The 18,958-nt window shown below is 46.5% G+C and overlaps 1 protein-coding gene across 1 annotated transcript in view; it reads right to left on the bottom strand.

The window, feature by feature from the left end:
• Positions 1-7,456: 7,456 nt before the first annotated feature.
• Positions 7,457-18,958, bottom strand: part of kcnn1a (potassium intermediate/small conductance calcium-activated channel, subfamily N, member 1a) — an 84,879-nt gene continuing 73,377 nt past the window's right edge. The window contains exons 8-9 of the mRNA XM_060846222.1: positions 14,393-14,462; positions 7,457-13,164 (exon numbers count right to left, since the gene is read on the bottom strand). Coding sequence (XP_060702205.1) covers positions 12,880-13,164; positions 14,393-14,462 — 355 coding nt within the window. The 3' untranslated portion in view covers positions 7,457-12,879. The remainder of the gene's footprint in view (positions 13,165-14,392; positions 14,463-18,958) is intronic.

Genomic DNA, 18,958 nt, shown 5'->3' on the forward strand with positions numbered 1-18,958 from the left:
TCCAAATGCCTTTTAAATGTTGCAATTGTACCAGCCTCCACCACTTCCTCTGGCAGCTCATTCCATACACACACCACCCTCTGTGTGAAAATGTTGCCCCATGGGTCTCATTTATATCTTTCCCCCCTCACCCCAAACCTATGCCCTCTAGTTCTGGACTCCTCCAAATCGGGGAAAAGACTTTGTCTATTTACCCTATCCATGCCCCTCATGATCTTATAAACCTCTATATGGTCACCCCTTAGCCTCTGACACTCCAAGGAAAACAGCCCCAGCCTATTCAACCTCTCCCTATTGCTCAAACTCTCCAACCCCGGCACCATCCTTGAAAATCTTTTCTGAACCCTTTCAAGTTTCACAACATCCTTCCTATAGGAAGGAGACCAGAATTTTGGTCTGTAAGACGAAACTAGAGTGCCCAGTGAAAACCCACACAGACAAGGGGAGAATGTACCACCTCTACACAGACAGACACCTGAGGCTACAATCGAACCCAGGTTCCTGGCACTGTAAGCCACTGTGCTGCTCCTCACCTTAAGTTTGGAGTTACAATCTTCTGATTGAGACCAGTGCCTTGTGTATGCTTAAGCCAAGCCTAACATGTTAAGAAATTGATGAAGGGCTTATGCTCGAAACGTCGAATTCTCTATTCCTGAGATGCTGCCTAACCTGCTGTGCTTTGACCAGCAACACATTTGCAGCTGTGATCTCCAGCATCTGCAGACCTCATTTTTTACTCGAAGAAATAACAGAATCAGAAGAAACCAGGTTAACTCACACAGAGAGAAATTGCAGAGAGGGGGAGTTGGCCCAAAATATTTCTGAGCAGCTGTGAGTAGAGAAGGGTGCACGTTAATACCATGAAACTGCAGAGTAAATCCAACAACTAGACTTCCCACTCTCTCCCACTGAGAATGTTTCTTCAGAATAGTTTCTCTTGTATCCTCCCATTATCCCCCTAAGTGGGTAAAGCTGCTGGACCACAGGCTGCCAAAGGAAGGTCTCAGATGTATACACACACACACACACACACACACACACACACTTGTTTACTCACAGGGCTCACAGTCACACACTGTCACTCATATGTACACACACGGACTCACAGATACCCATACACATTCCAAGATACTCACATCCACACACTGTTTTACACAGACAGACACACACGCAGAGAAAATTAAGCAGTGTCAGGAAATTTTCTGCTTGTACAGCTTCTTTGAAGAACAGAGGCTATGAATTAGAGGCTGGAGCAGAAAGCCATTTAGCACACGTCTGTTTGCAAATGGCTTTTCAATGGCTTCCATTAATCTCCTCATTTCCCCTGAGCAATCAGACATCTTGCGAAATCTCCTACTCTCAAAGAATGAATGACCCAATGAATATGCGCAGGTGCGCTCAGTGAGGTGATTGAGGGCAGTGTGGGTGGGAGGTCCTGGGGTGGGGGTGGGGACACAAGTGGGAAAAGGGGAAGCGAGAGGCAAGTAACTTGCAGTTACATGCTGTGAGAGGTGGAGTGGGGGCTGTAGTGGAAGGAATTACCCAGTGCAGCTTTGAAAATTATCTCAGGGCAGGAACAACACAGGGTTAGATACAGAGTAAAGCTCTCTCTACACTGTCCTATTTGGATTGAGTGAGGGATAAGGCCCAGTATATCAGAAGGTTGTGCTAAACACTAACTATTCTGATCAATTTAGAAACTCAGGCAGAAATGAAAAAATTACTTGCAAACCTAGAGCACCTTTCATAATGGATGTGTCAGAGCTGCAGGGCGGCAGGGCTGAAGGGCTGCAGGGCTGCAGGGCGGCAGGGCGGCAGGGCTGCAGGGCTGCAGGGCTACAGGGCGGCAGGGCTGAAGGGCTGCAGGGCGGCAGGGCTGAAGGGCGACAGGGCGGCAGGGCTGCAGGGCGGCAGGGCGGCAGGGCGGCAGGGCTGCAGGGCAGCAGGGCGGCAGGGCTGCAGGGCTGCAGGGCGGTAGGGCTGCAGAGCTGCAGGGCGGCAGGGATGCAGGGCGGCAGGGCGGCAGGGCTGCAGGGTGGCAGGGCGGCAGGGCTGCAGGGCGGCAGGGCGGCAGGGATGCAGGGCGGCAGGGCGGCAGGGCTGCAGGGCGGCAGGGCGGCAGGGCTGCAGGGCGGCAGGGTGGCAGGGCTGCAGGGCTGCAGGGCTAATCTGTTGGTTTTGGGATTGATTAGCTCTGTCTACCACTTACAGCTTATGCTGATTGATGAGCAGTCCTGTTTGGTAGCTTCACCAGGTTTTTATTTTTGCCTGGTGCTGCCCTAGCACAAATTCCTGACATTTCAATGAGCTAGGGTTGATCTCCTGGTTTGTTGGTAATAATAGAGTGGGGCATATCCTGAGACAGAAGGAAGGTATCCTCAGTGCAGAGATGACACTTTGTCTCCATAAGGACTGGGTGGTGGTCGTGCTTACTGATACTGTCATGGACAGATGCTTCTACATCTGGGAGATTGGTGAAGATGAGGTTAAGTACATTTTTCCCTCTTGTTAGTTCTCTTACCATCAGTTCAGACCCAATCTAGCAGAAATGTCCTTTGGGATTTGACCAGCTCAATCAGTGGAGCTGCTGCTGAGCCACTCTTGGTGATGGACGTTTGAATCCCTCACCCAGACAATACATTCTACACCTTTACCATCTTCACTGCTTCCCTCCAAGAGATGCTCAATATGGAGAGACTGGTTCATCAGCTCAGCATGCAGTAATCCACAGGAGGTTTTCTTGTCCTGGAGCCATGAGACCTCGTGGGGTCCAGAGTCAATATTGAGGACACCCAGAGCAACTTCCTCCTGACTGTATCCCACCGTGCCACCCCATCTGCTGAGTCTGACCTGCCGGTGAGATAGAGCTAATGGTGGTGTAGGCTGGTTGGGTTTTGCTATTGTTGTTAAATTTCTTTACTTGGAATTTATTGAGATTTGGTGCTACTGAGTGGCTGGCTGGGCCAGTTAAGAGGGCAGTTAAGAGCTAAGAATGTTGCTATAGTGTCTGGAGTCACATCAGCTAGACTAGGTAAGGGGGGCAGATTTTCTTCCTGAAAAGACACAGGGCAGCCAGATGCGTTTCTATAACAATCAACAGTGGTTACACGGTCTAGCTTTTAAATCCAGATTTCATTATTCCAAACTTTACCATCTGCCTGGGTAAATAGGGACATAAGGTCATACAGTCCTTCAGCTCATTGAGACTGCGCTGTCCTATCCACACTAATCATACTTCCAAGCACTTGGCTTTGAATGTTGAAAGCTCGTGTTCAAGTTGAGCAGGTAAAAGTGAAGGCAAATGGAATATTGGTCTTTACTTCAAAGGTAGGGAGGAGGGACTGGGAGAGGGGCGTTGGAAATGCGATAGGTGGAAGGAGGTTAAGGTGAGGGTGATAGGCTGGAGTGGGGGTGGGGGCGGAGAGGTCAGGAAGAAGTTTGCAGGTTAGGAAGGCGGTGCTGAATTCGAGGGTTGGGACTGAGACAAGGTGGGGGGAGGGGAAATGAGGAAACTGGAGAAATCTGAGTTCATCCCTTTTTGGTTGGAGGGTTCCTAGGCAGAAGAAGAGGCGCTCTTCCTCCAGCCGTCGTGTTGCTATGGTTTGGCGATGGAGGAGTCCAAGGACCTGCATGTCCTTGGTGGAGTGGGAGGGGGAGTTGAAGTGTTGAGCCATGAGATGGTTGGGTTGGTTGGTCTGGGTGTCCCAGAGGTGTTCTCTGAAACGTTCCGCAAGTAGGCAGCCTGTCTCCCCAATATAGAGGAGGCCACATCAGGTGCAGCGGATGCAATAGATGATGTGTGTGGAGGTGCAAGTGAATTTGTGGCGGATATGGAAGGATCCCTTGGAGCCTTGGAGGGAAGTAAGGGGAGAGGTGTGGGTGCAAGTTTTGCATTTCTTGCGGTTGCAGGGGAAGGTGCCGGGAGTGGAGTTTGGGTTGGTGGGGGGTGTGGACCTGACGAGGAAGTAACGGAGGGAGTGGTCTTTTTGGAACGCTGATAGGGGAGGGGAGGGAAATACATCGCTGGTGGTGGGGTCCGTTTGGAGGTGGCAGAAATGACGACGGATGATACGATGTATATGGAGGTTGGTGGGGTGGTAGGTGAGGACCAGTGGGTTTCTGTCCTGGTGGCGGTTGGAGGGGTGGGGCTCAAGGGCGGAGGAGCGGGAAGTGGAGGAGATGCGGTAGACAGCATCGTCGACCAAGTCTGGGGGGAAATTGCGGTCTTTGAAGAAGCCCCCACCCCCACTCCGGCCTATCACCCTCACCTTAACCTCCTTCCACCTATCGCATTTCCAACGTCCCTCCCCCAAGTCCCTCCTCCCTGCCTTTTATCTTAGCCTGCTTGGCACACTTTCCTCATTACTGAAGAAGGGCTCATGCCCGAAACGTCAATTCTCCTGCTCCTTGGATGCTGCCTGACCTATTGCGCTTTTCCAGCAACATATTTTCAGCTCTGATCTCCAGCTTCTGCAGACCTCACTTTCTCCTTTATTTCAAGGGCATGGACAATGATAATGGAACAGCCTGGTTAAGACTATACAAAGCACCAGTCAGACCACAGCTTCGAGACACCACCCACACCCTCCACCTCCTCCAAGACTTCCGTTTCCCCGGCCCCCAACGCCTCATCTTCACCATGGATATCCAATCCCTCTACACCTCCATCCGCCATGACCAGGGCCTCCAAGCCCTCCAGTTTTTCCTCTCCCGACATCCCCAACAGTACCCTGCCACCGACACTCTCATTCATTTGGCCGAACTGGTCCTCACCCTAAACAATTTCTCCTTTGAATCCTCCCACTTCCTCCAGACCAAAGGGGTAGCCATGGACACACGTATGGGCCCCAGCTATGCCTGTCTCTTTGTTGGCTACATAGAACAGTCGATTTTCCGTAATTACACCAGAACCACTCCCCTCTTCCTACGCTACATTGATTACTGCATTGGCGCCACCTCATGCTCCCGCGAGGAGGTTGAGCAATTCGTCCACTTCACCAACACATTCCACCCTGACCTTAAATTTACCTGGACCATCTCTGACACCTCCCTCCCCTTCCTGGACCGCTCCATCTCCATTAATGACGACTGACTTGACACTGACATTTTTTACAAACCCACCGACTCCCTCAGCTACCTGGATTACACCTCTTCCCACCCTACCTCTTGCAAAAATGCCATCCCATATTCCCAATTCCTCCGCTTCCGCCGTATCTGCTCCCAGGAGGACCAGTTCCACCACAGAACACACCAGATGGCCTCCTTCCTTAGAGACCGCAATTTCCCTTTCCACGTGGTTAAAGATGCCCTCCAACGCATCTCGTCCACATTCCACACCTCCACCCTCAGACCCCACCCCTCCAACTGTAACAAGGACAGAACGCCCCTGGTGCTCACCTTCCACCCTACCAACCTTCGCATAAACCAAATCATCCGCCGACATTTCTGCCATCTCCAAAAAGACCCCACCAACAGGGATATATTTCCCTCCCCACCCCTTTCCACCTTCAACAAAGACCGTTCCCTCTGTGACTACCTGGTCAGGTCCACGCCCCCCTACAACCCACCCTCCCATCTTGGTACCTTCCCCTGCCACCGCAGGAACTGCAAAACCTGTGCCCACACCTCCTCCCTCACCTCTATCCAAGGCCCTAAAGGAGCCTTCCACATCCATTAAAGTTTTACCTGCACATCCACTAATATCATTTATTGTATCCGTTGCTCCCGATGTGGTCTCCTCTACATTGGGGAGACTGGACGCCTCCTAGCAGAGCGCTTTAGAGAACATCTCCGAGACACCCGCACCAATCAACCACACCACCCTGTGGCCCAATATTTCAACTCCCCCTCCCACTCTGCTGAGGACATGGAGGTCCTGGGCCTCCTTCACCACCGCTCCCTCACCACCAGACGCCTGGAGGAAGATCGCCTCAACTTCCACCTCGGAACACTTCGACCCCAGGGCATCAGTGTGGACTTCAACAGCTTCCTCATTTCCCCTTCCCCCACCTCACCCTAGTTCCAAACTTCCAGCTCAGCACTGTCCCCATGACTTGTCCTACCTGCTTATCTTCTTTTCCACCTATCCACTCCACCCTCCTCCCTGACCTATCACCTTCATCCTCTCCTCCACTCACCCATGCTACTTTCTCCCCACCCCCACCCTCCTCTAGCTTATCTCTCCACGCTTTAGGCTCGCTGCCTTTATTCCTGATGAAGGATTTTTACCCGAAACGTCGATTTTGCTGCTCCTCGGATGCTGCCTGAACTGCTGTGCTCTTCCAGCACCTCTAATCCAGAATCTGGTTTCCAGCATCTGTAGTCATTGTTTTTAACCTAGCTACAATAGCCTGAATAGTTTTGGGCAACTTAACTAAGGAAAACCAGGACAGCTTCCAAACCCACAACCTCGACTACACAGTCACCTGGTCTTCATTCTGCAATTCTCTCCCTCAGGGTATTGTGGGTCTACCTATAGAACATGGACTGCAGCGGGTTCAAGGTGGCAGCTCACCTCCACCTTCTCAAGGGCAACTAGAGAGGGCTAATAAACACTGGTTCAAACAGAGACACCCACATCCCACGAGGGAATAACAAAATCTGGAAGGACAAGGGCAGTAGCTATATGGGAACACATTCCCCACAGGATGCCTTCCAAGCCACTCACTGTTGTGACTTGGAAATATAATCATCATTCCTTTCAGCCTGAAACTTCCTTCGCTGGAGCATTGCGTGTTTACCTACACCCACAGGAACTTCAGCTGTTCAAGAGGCAGCTCACTGCCATCGTATCTAGGGAAATTAGGAATGGGTAACAAATGCTGAGCCAGCCACGTCAAAATCCATGAATGAAATAAATAAATGTCACCCTTAACCTTGCCCTACCGTGAGCCTTATCTTAAAACCTAGCTCCTGGACCAAACACTGCAATGATAATTGTCTCAGTGTGAAATCCTGTCTGGTAAAAGCATGCATGAAAAACCATGAAATGTTTTCCTCACTTTAAAGGTTGTAATATAAGTCCAACCAGTTCCAGAAAAGGCTTTCAAACTCAGATGGTGCAGGAACATTCAAGAGGGCTACAATAAAAAAGAATGTAGATAAAATAAGATGAATCTTGAACAGAGAAAGTTATAGACTGGAAGGTGGAATTAATGAACAGATGCTAATATTTCACACAACCCCTGTCTAGCTGCTGTTTTGTAAAAATCCAAGAAACATTTTTTTGATTTTTGGTGCAAGATGAATTCTGTAAGATGAGTAAATAAAGGATGGCTGATGTTATTGCTAATTTAAAAGGCAAGATTTTCAGGATTTATCTCAGAATATTCAAGAAGAAATGTTGCATCCACCAAAGATCCCAGTTCGTTTTGAAGAAAATAAGTAAAAAAAAAGATTTTTATTTTGAACTTTGTTAAAACTCAAGAAAACAAGCAAACAATTAAAAAATGTACATTCAATGGTAATTTCACAATTTTTACACAGTGCATGGACAACACTTTCAGAGGTCTCAAGCCAGTCACTCTCCGAACCTCTAGTGATTTTACAATTAAAAGCTAAACCAATGTTAATTGTTGTGGCTTTAACCACTTACCTGCCACTATGACAGTGGGATAATAAAAATTGTTGGAAGATTATGCACAAGGGGACTTGATGTGAGGACCTTGGTTTTCAGGGAATTATCTAGTTTGAAAATGAATCCTTTTTTTAAGTTATTCACTTTTATGGGTGGCTGACTAGGTCTGATTATATGGGTCTGATAGTCCACCCCTTCAGAAGGTAGTCCAGTGCCAACTCTGTTTCTGTGGACCTGGAAAGTTACATAAAATCTCAGAGTAGGAAAGGATGGCAGATTTCCTTCTCCAAAGTGAATTAGTTAGGTTCTTAAGACAATCTGACAGCATCATGGTCATTTTTACAAAGACCAACTGTCCATTTCCAAATTTCATTTTTTTGATCGAATTCAGTGTTCCTGATTTGATTTGAACTTAGCTTCTCTATCAGTCCAACAATGATGTCACAGCACTGGCCACTCCCAAATTGATTAGAAACTAGAGACTAGTGCTTATTATAATGTAAGGAATGGTTCCACTACAAACTAATCACCTCCACCCTCTCTCCCTGGCAAATATCTCAGGCTGAACCAGATTGTTTGAAATCTTGGTGTCCTAAACAACTCAGAGCTCAACCTCCTACCCCACACCCTCTCTAACCCCTGGACGACTAATTCCCATCTCCCTCACAGTGGCCAACTCTACACTGGCCTCAGCTCTTCAAAAGCTGAAAACTTCACCCCTGCCTTGGTTCCCCCTTGACTATTCTACATGCATTTCGTGGCTGCCCTCCCAATTTGAAATCTTCCTAAAACTAATCTATCTGAAATTCTGCTGCTCATCTCCTAATTTGCAATAAATACCATTCACCCATCACTTCCAGTGTTAACTTACCGACGTTAGCTTCCACTCCAACAATGTTTTGATTTGAAAAAAAAGTCTTAAGATTGATAGATATAGAAAATCCAGAAAATAGGAGCAAAAGGTGGCCATTCGGCCCTTCAAGCCTGCTCTATCATTCAACATTATCATCCAACTCAGTACCCCGGTTCCACTTTCTCCCCCATACCCTTTGATCCCTTTACACCTAAGAGTTATATCCACCTCCCCCTTAAAAACATTCAGTGTTTTGTCTTTAACCCCTTTCTGTGGCAGAGAATTCCACAGGTTCATCACCTCCTGGGTGAGCATGCTTCTCCTCCTCTCAGTCTTAAATGGCCGACATTATATTCCGGTTCTGGGCTGCCCAGTCATCAGGAACATCCCTTCTGCAGTAACCCTGTATATTCCTGTTAGAATATTTACTATTAGGAAGAAGGGACACTGAACTCAAAACGTTAACTCTGTTTGTCTCTCCATAAATGCTGCCAGACCTGCCGAGTTTCTCCAACAATTTCTGTTTGGACTCAAATCTCCAGCATCTGCAGTTCTTCCTTTTATTTACCTAAACAAATGCAAATTGTTGTTGGCTGCTTCAGCACAATGTAGAGAAACTTCACAACAACCTACCCTTTCCCTTTCTATCTTTCCCTTTTCAGAATCCAACCCCGGGGGAGTCTGCACCATTACCTTGGTGATGTTATTCCAAACTGGGCTCTGCTAGACCATTTGCTGAGGACACAGGTGTGGTGTGACAACTCCAGATCTGGTCCTTTAGGGAATATTATGGTTGTGTGTGTGTGGGGGGGGGGGGGTTAAGTCTATATCAAATTTGGTTTGAGGTTAGTTTTTAAATCGAAAAACTGAGAGCTTTAAAATGTCTAAGAGGTTGGGGGGAGGAGAATTTGTCAATGCAATGGGTTAAGAACTTTAATCATCTCACATGTTCTCAGCTCAAGCACTGAAAACACCAAGCCAGTTATAGAGACATCTGGGATTTTAAATGAGTATTGACACATTTTAAGGAAGCCTCAAATTAACCCAATCCCCTATCGGTTTACAATTGACATGTCAACAGGCCAATTTGAGTTTTGATTTGTTCACATTGAAATGATTGGCAGCTGGGTCGGAGACAATGGAGGTGGCAGCATGTTTGCACAGAGGGAGGGGTTGCTGAGAGGGTCAAAGGACAGATTGGGAGTTAGGGGCTGAAAGGTCAGTACAAGATGAGGGATCGGGGCAAGCAAAGGAAAAGGTCAACATTATGGAAATTTTAGTCATGACTTGGAGATGCCGGTGTTGGCCTGGGGTGTACAAAGTTAAAAATCACACAACACCAGGTTATAGTCCAACAGGTTTAATTGGAAGCACACTAGCTTTTGGAGCGATGCTCCTTCATCAGGTGATAGAGGGTTAGGCTGGGTGGACGATATGGAGGAAAGGAGGCAATGCAAGGACTGGGATGGGGAGGCAGAGAGGTGGGAGAAAGAGTGAAGGGATGGGAGGGAGAGGGAGAGAAGGGAGGGAGAGGACATAAGGGAGAGAGAGGGTATGGAGGGATGGGAGGGAGAGGGCAGGAGGAAGCGGTAGATTGGAGGCATGGAAGGCAGAGGCAGGGAGGAGGAGGGGGAATGAAAGGGTAGGCTGTTGGAAGGGTAGGGATGGGAAGGTGGAGATAAGGCTATGGAAGCCAGAAATTGGGCAGAATGAAGTGGAGGAGGTAGAATAAGGAGCTGATACTTGGGAAGGAGGATAGGTGGGAGTGGGGAAGGTGAAGGGTACAGTACAGGGAAGGGAAATGGGGTGTGGTAGAAGTTGGGAAGAATGGGACCAATGGTATAATTTTAATTTAACTTCAGTGTGAGTGGACAGGTGAGTGTTTTATGGGGTTTGTTGATGAGTGTAGTAATGGGTGGGTGGGGGGTAGGGATTTGTAGGTGTATGTAATGGAGATGGGGCTGGGAACTGGTTTTGAGGGATAGTGAACATTTCTCGAGTGGAGGAACTGGCTATTTTAAGCATGTCATTTGACCTGGAGCACAAACTTAATTTCTGTTTTTCTTTCGAACATTGATTTGATACCTGTGGCAGAATGAAGCCAGTGACCTACATCTGACCCTCTTCACTTGTGCTAAATTTAGATTTTCCTGAATAAAATGTTTTCTTTTAAAAAGTGACTGACTTTATAAAAAGCAATATTCTCCTTGAGCTCTCCCAGAGAATCTCTGAAAATGATTCCTCCCAAAAGCCCCTGTCATTTGGGACAGTTCAGTCACTCAGTAGGTCACCCCCAAGCTGGTGACTTCCATTAAATTATGTTAGTTTTCCCAATCACTGACTGGACCAGACCTTTGGCCGTCCTAAAGATGTCAACATGAAACATTCATTCTTGGGATGTGGGTCTCATTCTCCACAGTCACCTAATGAAGGAGCGTCACTCCAAAAGCTAGTGCTTCCAAATAAACCTGTTAGACTATAACCTGGTGTTGTGTGATTTTTAACTTTGTCCACCCCAGTCCAACACCAGCATCGCTAAATCATACTTACTATTTTTTGGTCTTATTAACATGTTGTGGGTCCATAGATTCCTTACAGTGTGGAAACTGGCCATTTAGTCCATCGAGTCCACACTGACCCTTTGAGCAGCATCCCACCCAAACCTGTAACTCTGCATTTCTCATGGCTAATCCATTTAACCTGCACATCCCTGGGCACTCTGGACAATTTAGTGTGGTGAATCCACTTAACCTGCCCATCTTTTGACTGTGGGTGAGAACCCACACATGCACTTGGAGAATGTGCAAACTTCACATAGTCACCCAAGGGTGGAATTGAACCCAGGTCCCTGGCGCAGTGAGGCAGCAGTGCTAACCAATGAGTCACTACACCATCCTTATGGGGCAAATGGCAAAATTCAGCAATATTTAAAAATCGACTTTGTCCAAGATAAACACATCACCAACGACCTGAACTCCAAACTGTGCCTAATGCCCAATCTCATTTCCTACTTTTCATTTGTCAACTGGGATGAAATCAGTTTGCAATAATAGCACACAGTTTAAAGCTGGGAATCAGACATGGTGTCAAATAGACTGTGACTTCACAGTCACTGAAGACCAGTTTCACCCCCAGCACATGCCAGTTGTGGGCAGGCAGTTGGTAATACTCCAAGTCACTATTCATGCATCACACCAAGTCCTGTTCACCCATCCCCTCTACAGATCTGCATTCACTGCTGGCTCAATAACACCTCAATGTTTAAATTCTCATCCTTATTTTCATATAATCCTAACTCCCTTTCTACGTAATCTCCTGAAGCTCACAACCCTCCAAGGTCTCTTCTCTCCTCAAATTGTGGCATCCTACATCATCCTGATTTCCAGCACTCCACTGTTAGCAGCTGTGCTTTCAGCTGCATGCTCCCTAAACTCTAATATTCCCTCCCCAGCCTCTCCAGCTCTCTCTCCTCTGTCCTGAGACTCTGCAAACCCTATGCCTTTGAGCAAGCCTTTAGTGACCTATCCTCATGTGGCTTGGTGTCAACTTTCATTTGGATCTCTCCAGTAAAGCAATTGGTATATCTCACGACATTAAAGACATTATATCAATGAAAGTTGTTGCAAATCCAGCCTGTGGAGAGGCTGCAGGGGGTCACACCATCACAGCCCCATCCTGGTAGTTCCTCATCCTCCACAAGGCAGAGCTTGGTCATTGTTTCATGACTGGGGGGAGCAGTTTTGGATCACCATTACCCTCTGGCTGAAGGCTCTGCTGAGGGAGACTTCAGTGCCCACTGCTGCTTCATCTCAGGCTACAACCTGGACATGATCATGTAGTAAACGAGCGCCATTCCAAGATTCTCTCTGACTATAGCGGGAACTACCAGAAGTAATTGAGCACAAGCTATTCGGGTGATGCAGAGGCAGCATCGTGCTCACAGACTGTCTGTGTGGCCATTACCTGTTAACCAGCATTCACCCCGATAAGGAGAATCGATTCCTCAGCAGGAAGTGAGAAGTATTCCAGAGCCTGGGGAATAACAGGATCTTCCCACGATCCTTCTCTAATCTTTTCTCTATTGAATCGTGTAGTTTAGTTGAGCATTCTCAGATATTATTCTGAGCTACAGACTGGGTGATCTTGCTCAGAGTACAACACTCAATGCAGGTCACCAGAACTTGACTGTATTAGTGGGTGGGTGGGAGGGGAGGGTTGGAAAAGACAATGCTTGAGGGAGATGGCTTCAACCTAGATATACTGGCCCCGAACCCCTTGGCAAAAGCCTAGGGAGCTGCTTTACCCTTTTAAATATTAATGGTAACCTGCAGCTTCACTCTGGTATCCTAAAACCAAACTTATAAATTAGAGATGGCTTTATAGAAAAAAGCTAACATTGTAAGCCATACAATGGCCAAGTGAGATCAGATCATCGACTTCTGAAAGGCCCCTAGCTACTGTCAGAAGATGTATGTGGTGCTGTCGATGGGGAGCGGCGCCTTCGGCTTGGCGTCCATGACTTCTCCGAGCTGTAAATCACCGGTTTAAACCTGTGCATGTGAGTCTCAAAGAGGTCACGCTGCTGTTGGCCAACTGCCTGGGTGATCAGCGCAGGCAATGCCTGCAGGCTGACAGTTAGTGAGTCCAGTTTGGTCTCCAGCGTCACAATCCTTTTCTCCAAGTCTTCATTCTTCTCCTGCAGCTCCGACAGGATGTCGTACATCACGTTCTGCGTCTGTCAACAGGGAACACACACAAACAACGTCAAAGGGACACTGTGCATGGAACACGCTCAAGAAGATCCAGAGACCTTAGACCTTATGATTCCCAATGATCTCCTGTTCCACCCTCCCGGGGACCATCCTCCCCATCCTCCCAGATTCGATTTTTATTGATTTGCCCTCTGTTGGGCCTTCTTCCTGACCCAGGAGCTTCACTGTAACTGCTTGGCCACTTCAGTAGAGAATCAAAAACATGGATGTGGGACTGGATTGACATACAGACACAGACTGGGCTGGAGAGCTAATTCTGTTCAAGACTGGTCATTGTGACTAGTCACCAACTCCTTCATTCTTTCAGGATAATAGGGGACCAATGAAACAGAGACTGAGGCATTTCTTCCAGGACGTTCCATGTTTTGTCTAGATAGTGGAGATATAAGCCGGTGACATGGGCTGGGGGAGTGAGGGTCTTTCCTCCTCTCTCAAAGATACTGGATTGAACTAGATTGGGCTTCCTGTATTCCCCTCCATGGTGACTCGTCCCTGTGGATGAGCAGACACTGGGTGCTGACACCTTACCCCAACAAGGGAGGGGTCTCAGAACCAAAACCAATCCTGCCCTCATTCTCACAATCATTGCTAGTCAGCCCCTATCCCACTCACCCCAACACTGCAGCAAGAAACATGCAGAAATTCATCAGAAAGCCTTCACAATTTGTTTAACCCCTCACAGGGACAGAAGCATTCAGGCTTATTGTAGCCTCTGTTATGTAGCATCCCCACAATCAGTTCCATCTCTGATCTGGGAGTTGAGCGTGATCAGTGACACTCACCCCCTCCTTGTAGATTAGGAACTGCTAACCTTTCACAGTTGCCCCAATGTTGGAATTCAAGATTAATATCCAGGAAACTGCTGACAGCAACACGCAGCAGCAAAATCATAGGAGCACAAAATAAAAGGTATGTATTGGATGGTCAGATGTGGAAATGGAGGCTGCTAGACTCATAGGGAAGGTCCATGTAACCAGGTGTGACGAGTCTGTTTGCTTTTCAACTGGCTGTGGTCAGACGAGGGCACCATGGCGATGGGCATGTCAGCTGACCAATAGCAGGGGTTTGCGGGTGGAGATCCTGTGATAAAATCTCCAGGAATGGGCACATTCAGAGTTGGCTACTCCACAATTGTCCAAGATATTTGCTTGGCTTCCCCCTATTTCTTGTGCAGTTCAGTGTGATACCAACCTTGGCCAGGTCCACCAGTGTATTTGCTTGGTCATTTAACTTCCTCTGCTCCATTTTAACACCTCTTAATCTGTGTGGGAAACGCAGCATTAATTTTACATCAAAAAACTCTCATTGTAGCCATGCAGAAATGACTAAAAGAAAACTACAGACACAGGCAGCAAGCAGCATCTGGCCAGACACAAGCAGTTGGGAGCTAGTTGAGGATTTCATGATGTTTACCTTTTCTGAAAGACTGATTAACTGTTTCTGTGCCTATGATGTGACATTAAAGTTTGAAGAGTTGGACAGTCTCCACTCTGCACTCAACAACACAGAGGTCAGGGTCACAGAATGACCCACCATGACAAGAGGTGATTGGGTGAGAAGTGAGACTTTTAGACTGGGTCAGATAGGGTAGGCCGTACATGTATTCAACAGCATCAGATCATGCGAGTTGATAAATTCAACATTCCTTCTATTCACGGTTGATATTCCCAGTGAACTGTCTGCCCTCCTGTCTTTCCAATCAGAATTTGTAGTAAACTTGTAGTACTCAACTCAACCCAATTCTATGGAGCCATATTAGTCCCAATACAAACACAGGAATTGCCCACTCAGATCATCTGCTCTGTGAGAAAGTTCCAATTCCTCACCACCTACCTCCCATCCCTTCTTCATCTCATTCCACCTTATCCTTCTATTTCTCCATCATGTTTATCCAGCTGCCCCTAAAATCTATCAATATTATTCACCTCAAACACTCCCTGTGTGGTGGAGGAGGGGGAACGAAGGTCACACTCTCCCCACTCTCTGGGTAAAGGGACGCTGTGTCCCTATCTGCCGTGATGGGCTGCTCTGAAAGATCGATAACCTCATTATAACGAGGCTTTGCTGCCTTTGTTATTGAATCGATTCCAAGTGAATTTCCAGCATCAGCAAAGACAACAAGAGATGACTTTGAGGATAACAGGACATGCAAATAAGCCTGTTCAAAATACACACCAAATCCTTGGCTCTGTGAAATCCACGCACACATTCTAAGCCTTTATGAACCCAATGGCAAGGCCTCACTGCATTTGAATCTGGCATCATACTTTAGGAAGGATGTGAAGGAGGATTACTAGAATACAGCTGGGCTGAGGGAACTCAGGAACATTGAGAAACTGGGATTATTCTCCTTAAATCAATAAATCTTTGAGCACTGGCGAAATCAAAGGAAATTGGGCTAGGATGGGATGGATGATCTTATTAATTGGCAGGGTAGCCTTGAGAGGCTGAATGGTCTACTCCAGCTTCTGTGTTCTAATCTTCTTGGAATAGAGTAGGTTAAGGAGAGATTTATTATTTCTGGGTCAAACAGTGCAAATTCCCTACCAGCTCTATTGTCAACAGAGAAACCACAACAGTTCAAGAAGGCAGCCTTTCGCTATCACGACCTCAAAGGCAATAATTAGAGACTGGCAAGAAATGCCAATGTTTTTGTCAGCATCCACATCTCAGGGAGAAATATTGAAAGAAATGGACAGCTAAGCACTCAATGTACATGCCAAGAATATCATTTTTTTTTATCTTTAAGACAGAGGCAAGGGTTCTTATCTTACATATCTTCTTCAAAAACTTTCAATAATGGCAAGGCAAGTACACCACTGGAGAATGTAAACAGCTGAGAAAACATTAAGAACAATCTGGACCTTCTCATTTCCCTCGTGCCATCCGGTTCGCATTCGGTGTTTTTGAAACAGGTCATTCAGAAATTTCTAAAGTACAAACTTGACAAACTCTGTGTTTTTCTGAAACCTTCCTCGTCAGACCCAAGACAAGGCTGACGGGTAAGCTTTGAGGTTCCCAATGCATTTTCCTGATCAATATATCACGACTTTGCACTCTGTCCCTTCCCTCACATGGTGGCCCCAACCAGATGCTGGTTTTTCTTTTCTATAATTTAACAAAAACTGGAAACTTCTTGCTGGAATCATGAATTTCCTGTTTCAGTCTTAGAGTAATCTCCTGTTGTGGCGCGGGCTAACTTCCTCTTTCATGTAAGTAATGGAAAATTATTATGTGCTAGTAAAGTCCAGATCATACAAGATATATTCTAAGTGTTTTCTTGAGGAGCTGAAGGGATATTTGATTAAGTTGAACTGTAAACTATAAGAAAAAGCAGCACCTCACCATGTTTCTTAAAGACCTATCCAATTACCCGTGGAGTGAGTACATGAGGGGCAGTGTGGATAGTGTCAATGGTCCGTTGTAATGCCCCACCGCGTGTGATGGACAGTAACATGGGACAGACATTCCATCTGACCTCATTGTGTTCAGCTTAGTGGGTTCTGTGAAAATTTCCTTCCTCATTTCTCGATTTATCAATCTTTGCTCTTTCAGCTACATACCCATATGCATTTGGTACAGAACTTAAACGTTGCTAAAAAGATACACAAGGTCAAAGGTTCTTGTCTTATCAAAATGTGGATTTAAAAAGGCAGAAAGGAAACACCAATTTATATAGCATGAGAACAGGATGCTGATTGGTTAGACCATAGTTGGTATGCTGACGCAGAAGGCATTAACTGTATCTTAACTCATTAATCTCAAATCAGGCAGATGGATTTTGATTAGTCAGGACATTGCCATGGGGAAGGCAGTAGGGATAGGCAGTCTCCATAACCTTTCCTTGTTGAAAAGGTTGGGTGAACAAATTTATTTTACCTACAAAGTACAGGGCCCTGTATGTGAATATATGAAGCCTCTAGCACACACAAATGAATCACGTGGCAAGTCTGAGCACTACTCTTCAACTGATTTCTGGTGTACATCTTCAGCACAGTCAGGATTATTGAGTCAATGCTGTCCAGTAGCAGCAGTACATCTGTATTCATGCTGCGCTGCCCATGACAACAACCTGACCAATCAGACCTGTCAACCCAGCATGATTTTAATCAGCTACAATTGACAGTTAACAGTTCCTGCCTTGTCACCATGCCAACCAGGATCCCATCAATCAGCACCTTCTCATACTGTGTAAATTGGGATTCCTTCTCAAAGTTTAATTGATTGTATGCCAGTTCTGATGAACACAATGCAAAAAAGATTGTGTTTGTGCCTCTTTTCAACAAAGGTTGATGAGTTGAATTCCTGCAGGTTTCCTATGGGAAGTCTCCCTCTAACCTGTGCTTTCTGGAACAGGTGGGGGATGCGGAGGGGAGTGGTGAGGTGAGTGAAGCTATCCAAGAGACACATGTGCCAGGACATCCATATCTGAGGATATACTGGATCGAGCAAAACAGATGTCTACTGGGAATGTGACAGGAGCTTCCTTGTGGCTGCAGAACTTCGGAAACTGACCTCCCCCTCCCCCAGCTATGAGGAGTTTGTATCTTGTCAGTTCGCTCTCACTTGAAATGACCCATTTTTTCCCTTTCACTTGTTAAATTTATTACCACTTTACACCTGCTTTTCTCTTTTGCCTTGAGCTTCTACATCAGTTGCTCTCTTGGTCCTCCTCTGCTTGTCAAAAATTTAAGAAAAGTTTCCAACACCATTTAATTACAAAGAAGAGTCATATCGGACTCAAAATAGTAACCCTGTTTCTCTCTCACAGATGCTGCCACACCTGCTGAGTTTCTCCAACACTTTCTGAGGAGGTTAGGCCAGGTTAATGGACGTACCCGCTGTACCTTTCTAGAAGAGTCCCTCACAGGGATAATGGGAGAAGTGTCTGTGTGTGGAACATGGACAGAGATGTCAGTTTGGAAGATGAGAACTCAGATTAATCCAGGTCACAGCTCTAAGAAGACTCAGATTCTGACCGTGCTACCTCTGCTAATTGTATACGTACATGTTGGGCAGTGAGAGAGAGGCCTCTGTCAAACTAAAACACCACTTTCCCAGTGTTTTGCAAGATTAAGTGTTAGCCTGCTCTGTCCTGATGAAGAATTGCTTAAAAAGGGAAATTTACTGTAGGGCACAGGGCTCCCATTTACGCCCTGGGATCCTTAGTCACTCAGGGATATCCATTTCCAGATGAAGAGAATTGCAGATTATACAATCCCAGTATGGTACAGGCTGCCCACCCATTACACTCATTCCCAATCTCTCAAACCCCTTTGTACATTTCAAATTCATGGTTAAAATTGGAAACAAAGTGTCTTGCTTAGACTGAAGATCAATGGGATTTCAGTGCCTGGGAACATCGATAATGCTCAGTTACGATGCACTTACCTTCCATATTAATGACTATTGAGAGTTTATCGTCAGTGCTGAGTGTGACTGAATGGCTGTCTGTGAAATGGACTGATCACCACTTGGTTCACCCTTTAATTAAGGAGCTGAGTTCAAACTGAAAAACCTTAAAGTAGAGGGGAGACCTAATGGAATAGGGTATCGGAGTAACTGGGATTCAAATCTGGGAACAAAGTTTGGCAAAGTCAATATCAAAAATTACCCCTTTCCACCACTACTTCATCGGAGAGATATCATTGGAAATGCACCCCTGTCCTCAGGCCTGTAGGAACCATGTCTGAGTTAGTATGGTTGTACCACAGACCATCTCATTGGGTACTCTCTGCCTCCCTCCCCTGTCCAAGA

Source organism: Hemiscyllium ocellatum, chromosome 28 (genome assembly GCF_020745735.1).
Source record: "Hemiscyllium ocellatum isolate sHemOce1 chromosome 28, sHemOce1.pat.X.cur, whole genome shotgun sequence".
Lineage (NCBI taxonomy): Eukaryota > Metazoa > Chordata > Chondrichthyes > Orectolobiformes > Hemiscylliidae > Hemiscyllium > Hemiscyllium ocellatum.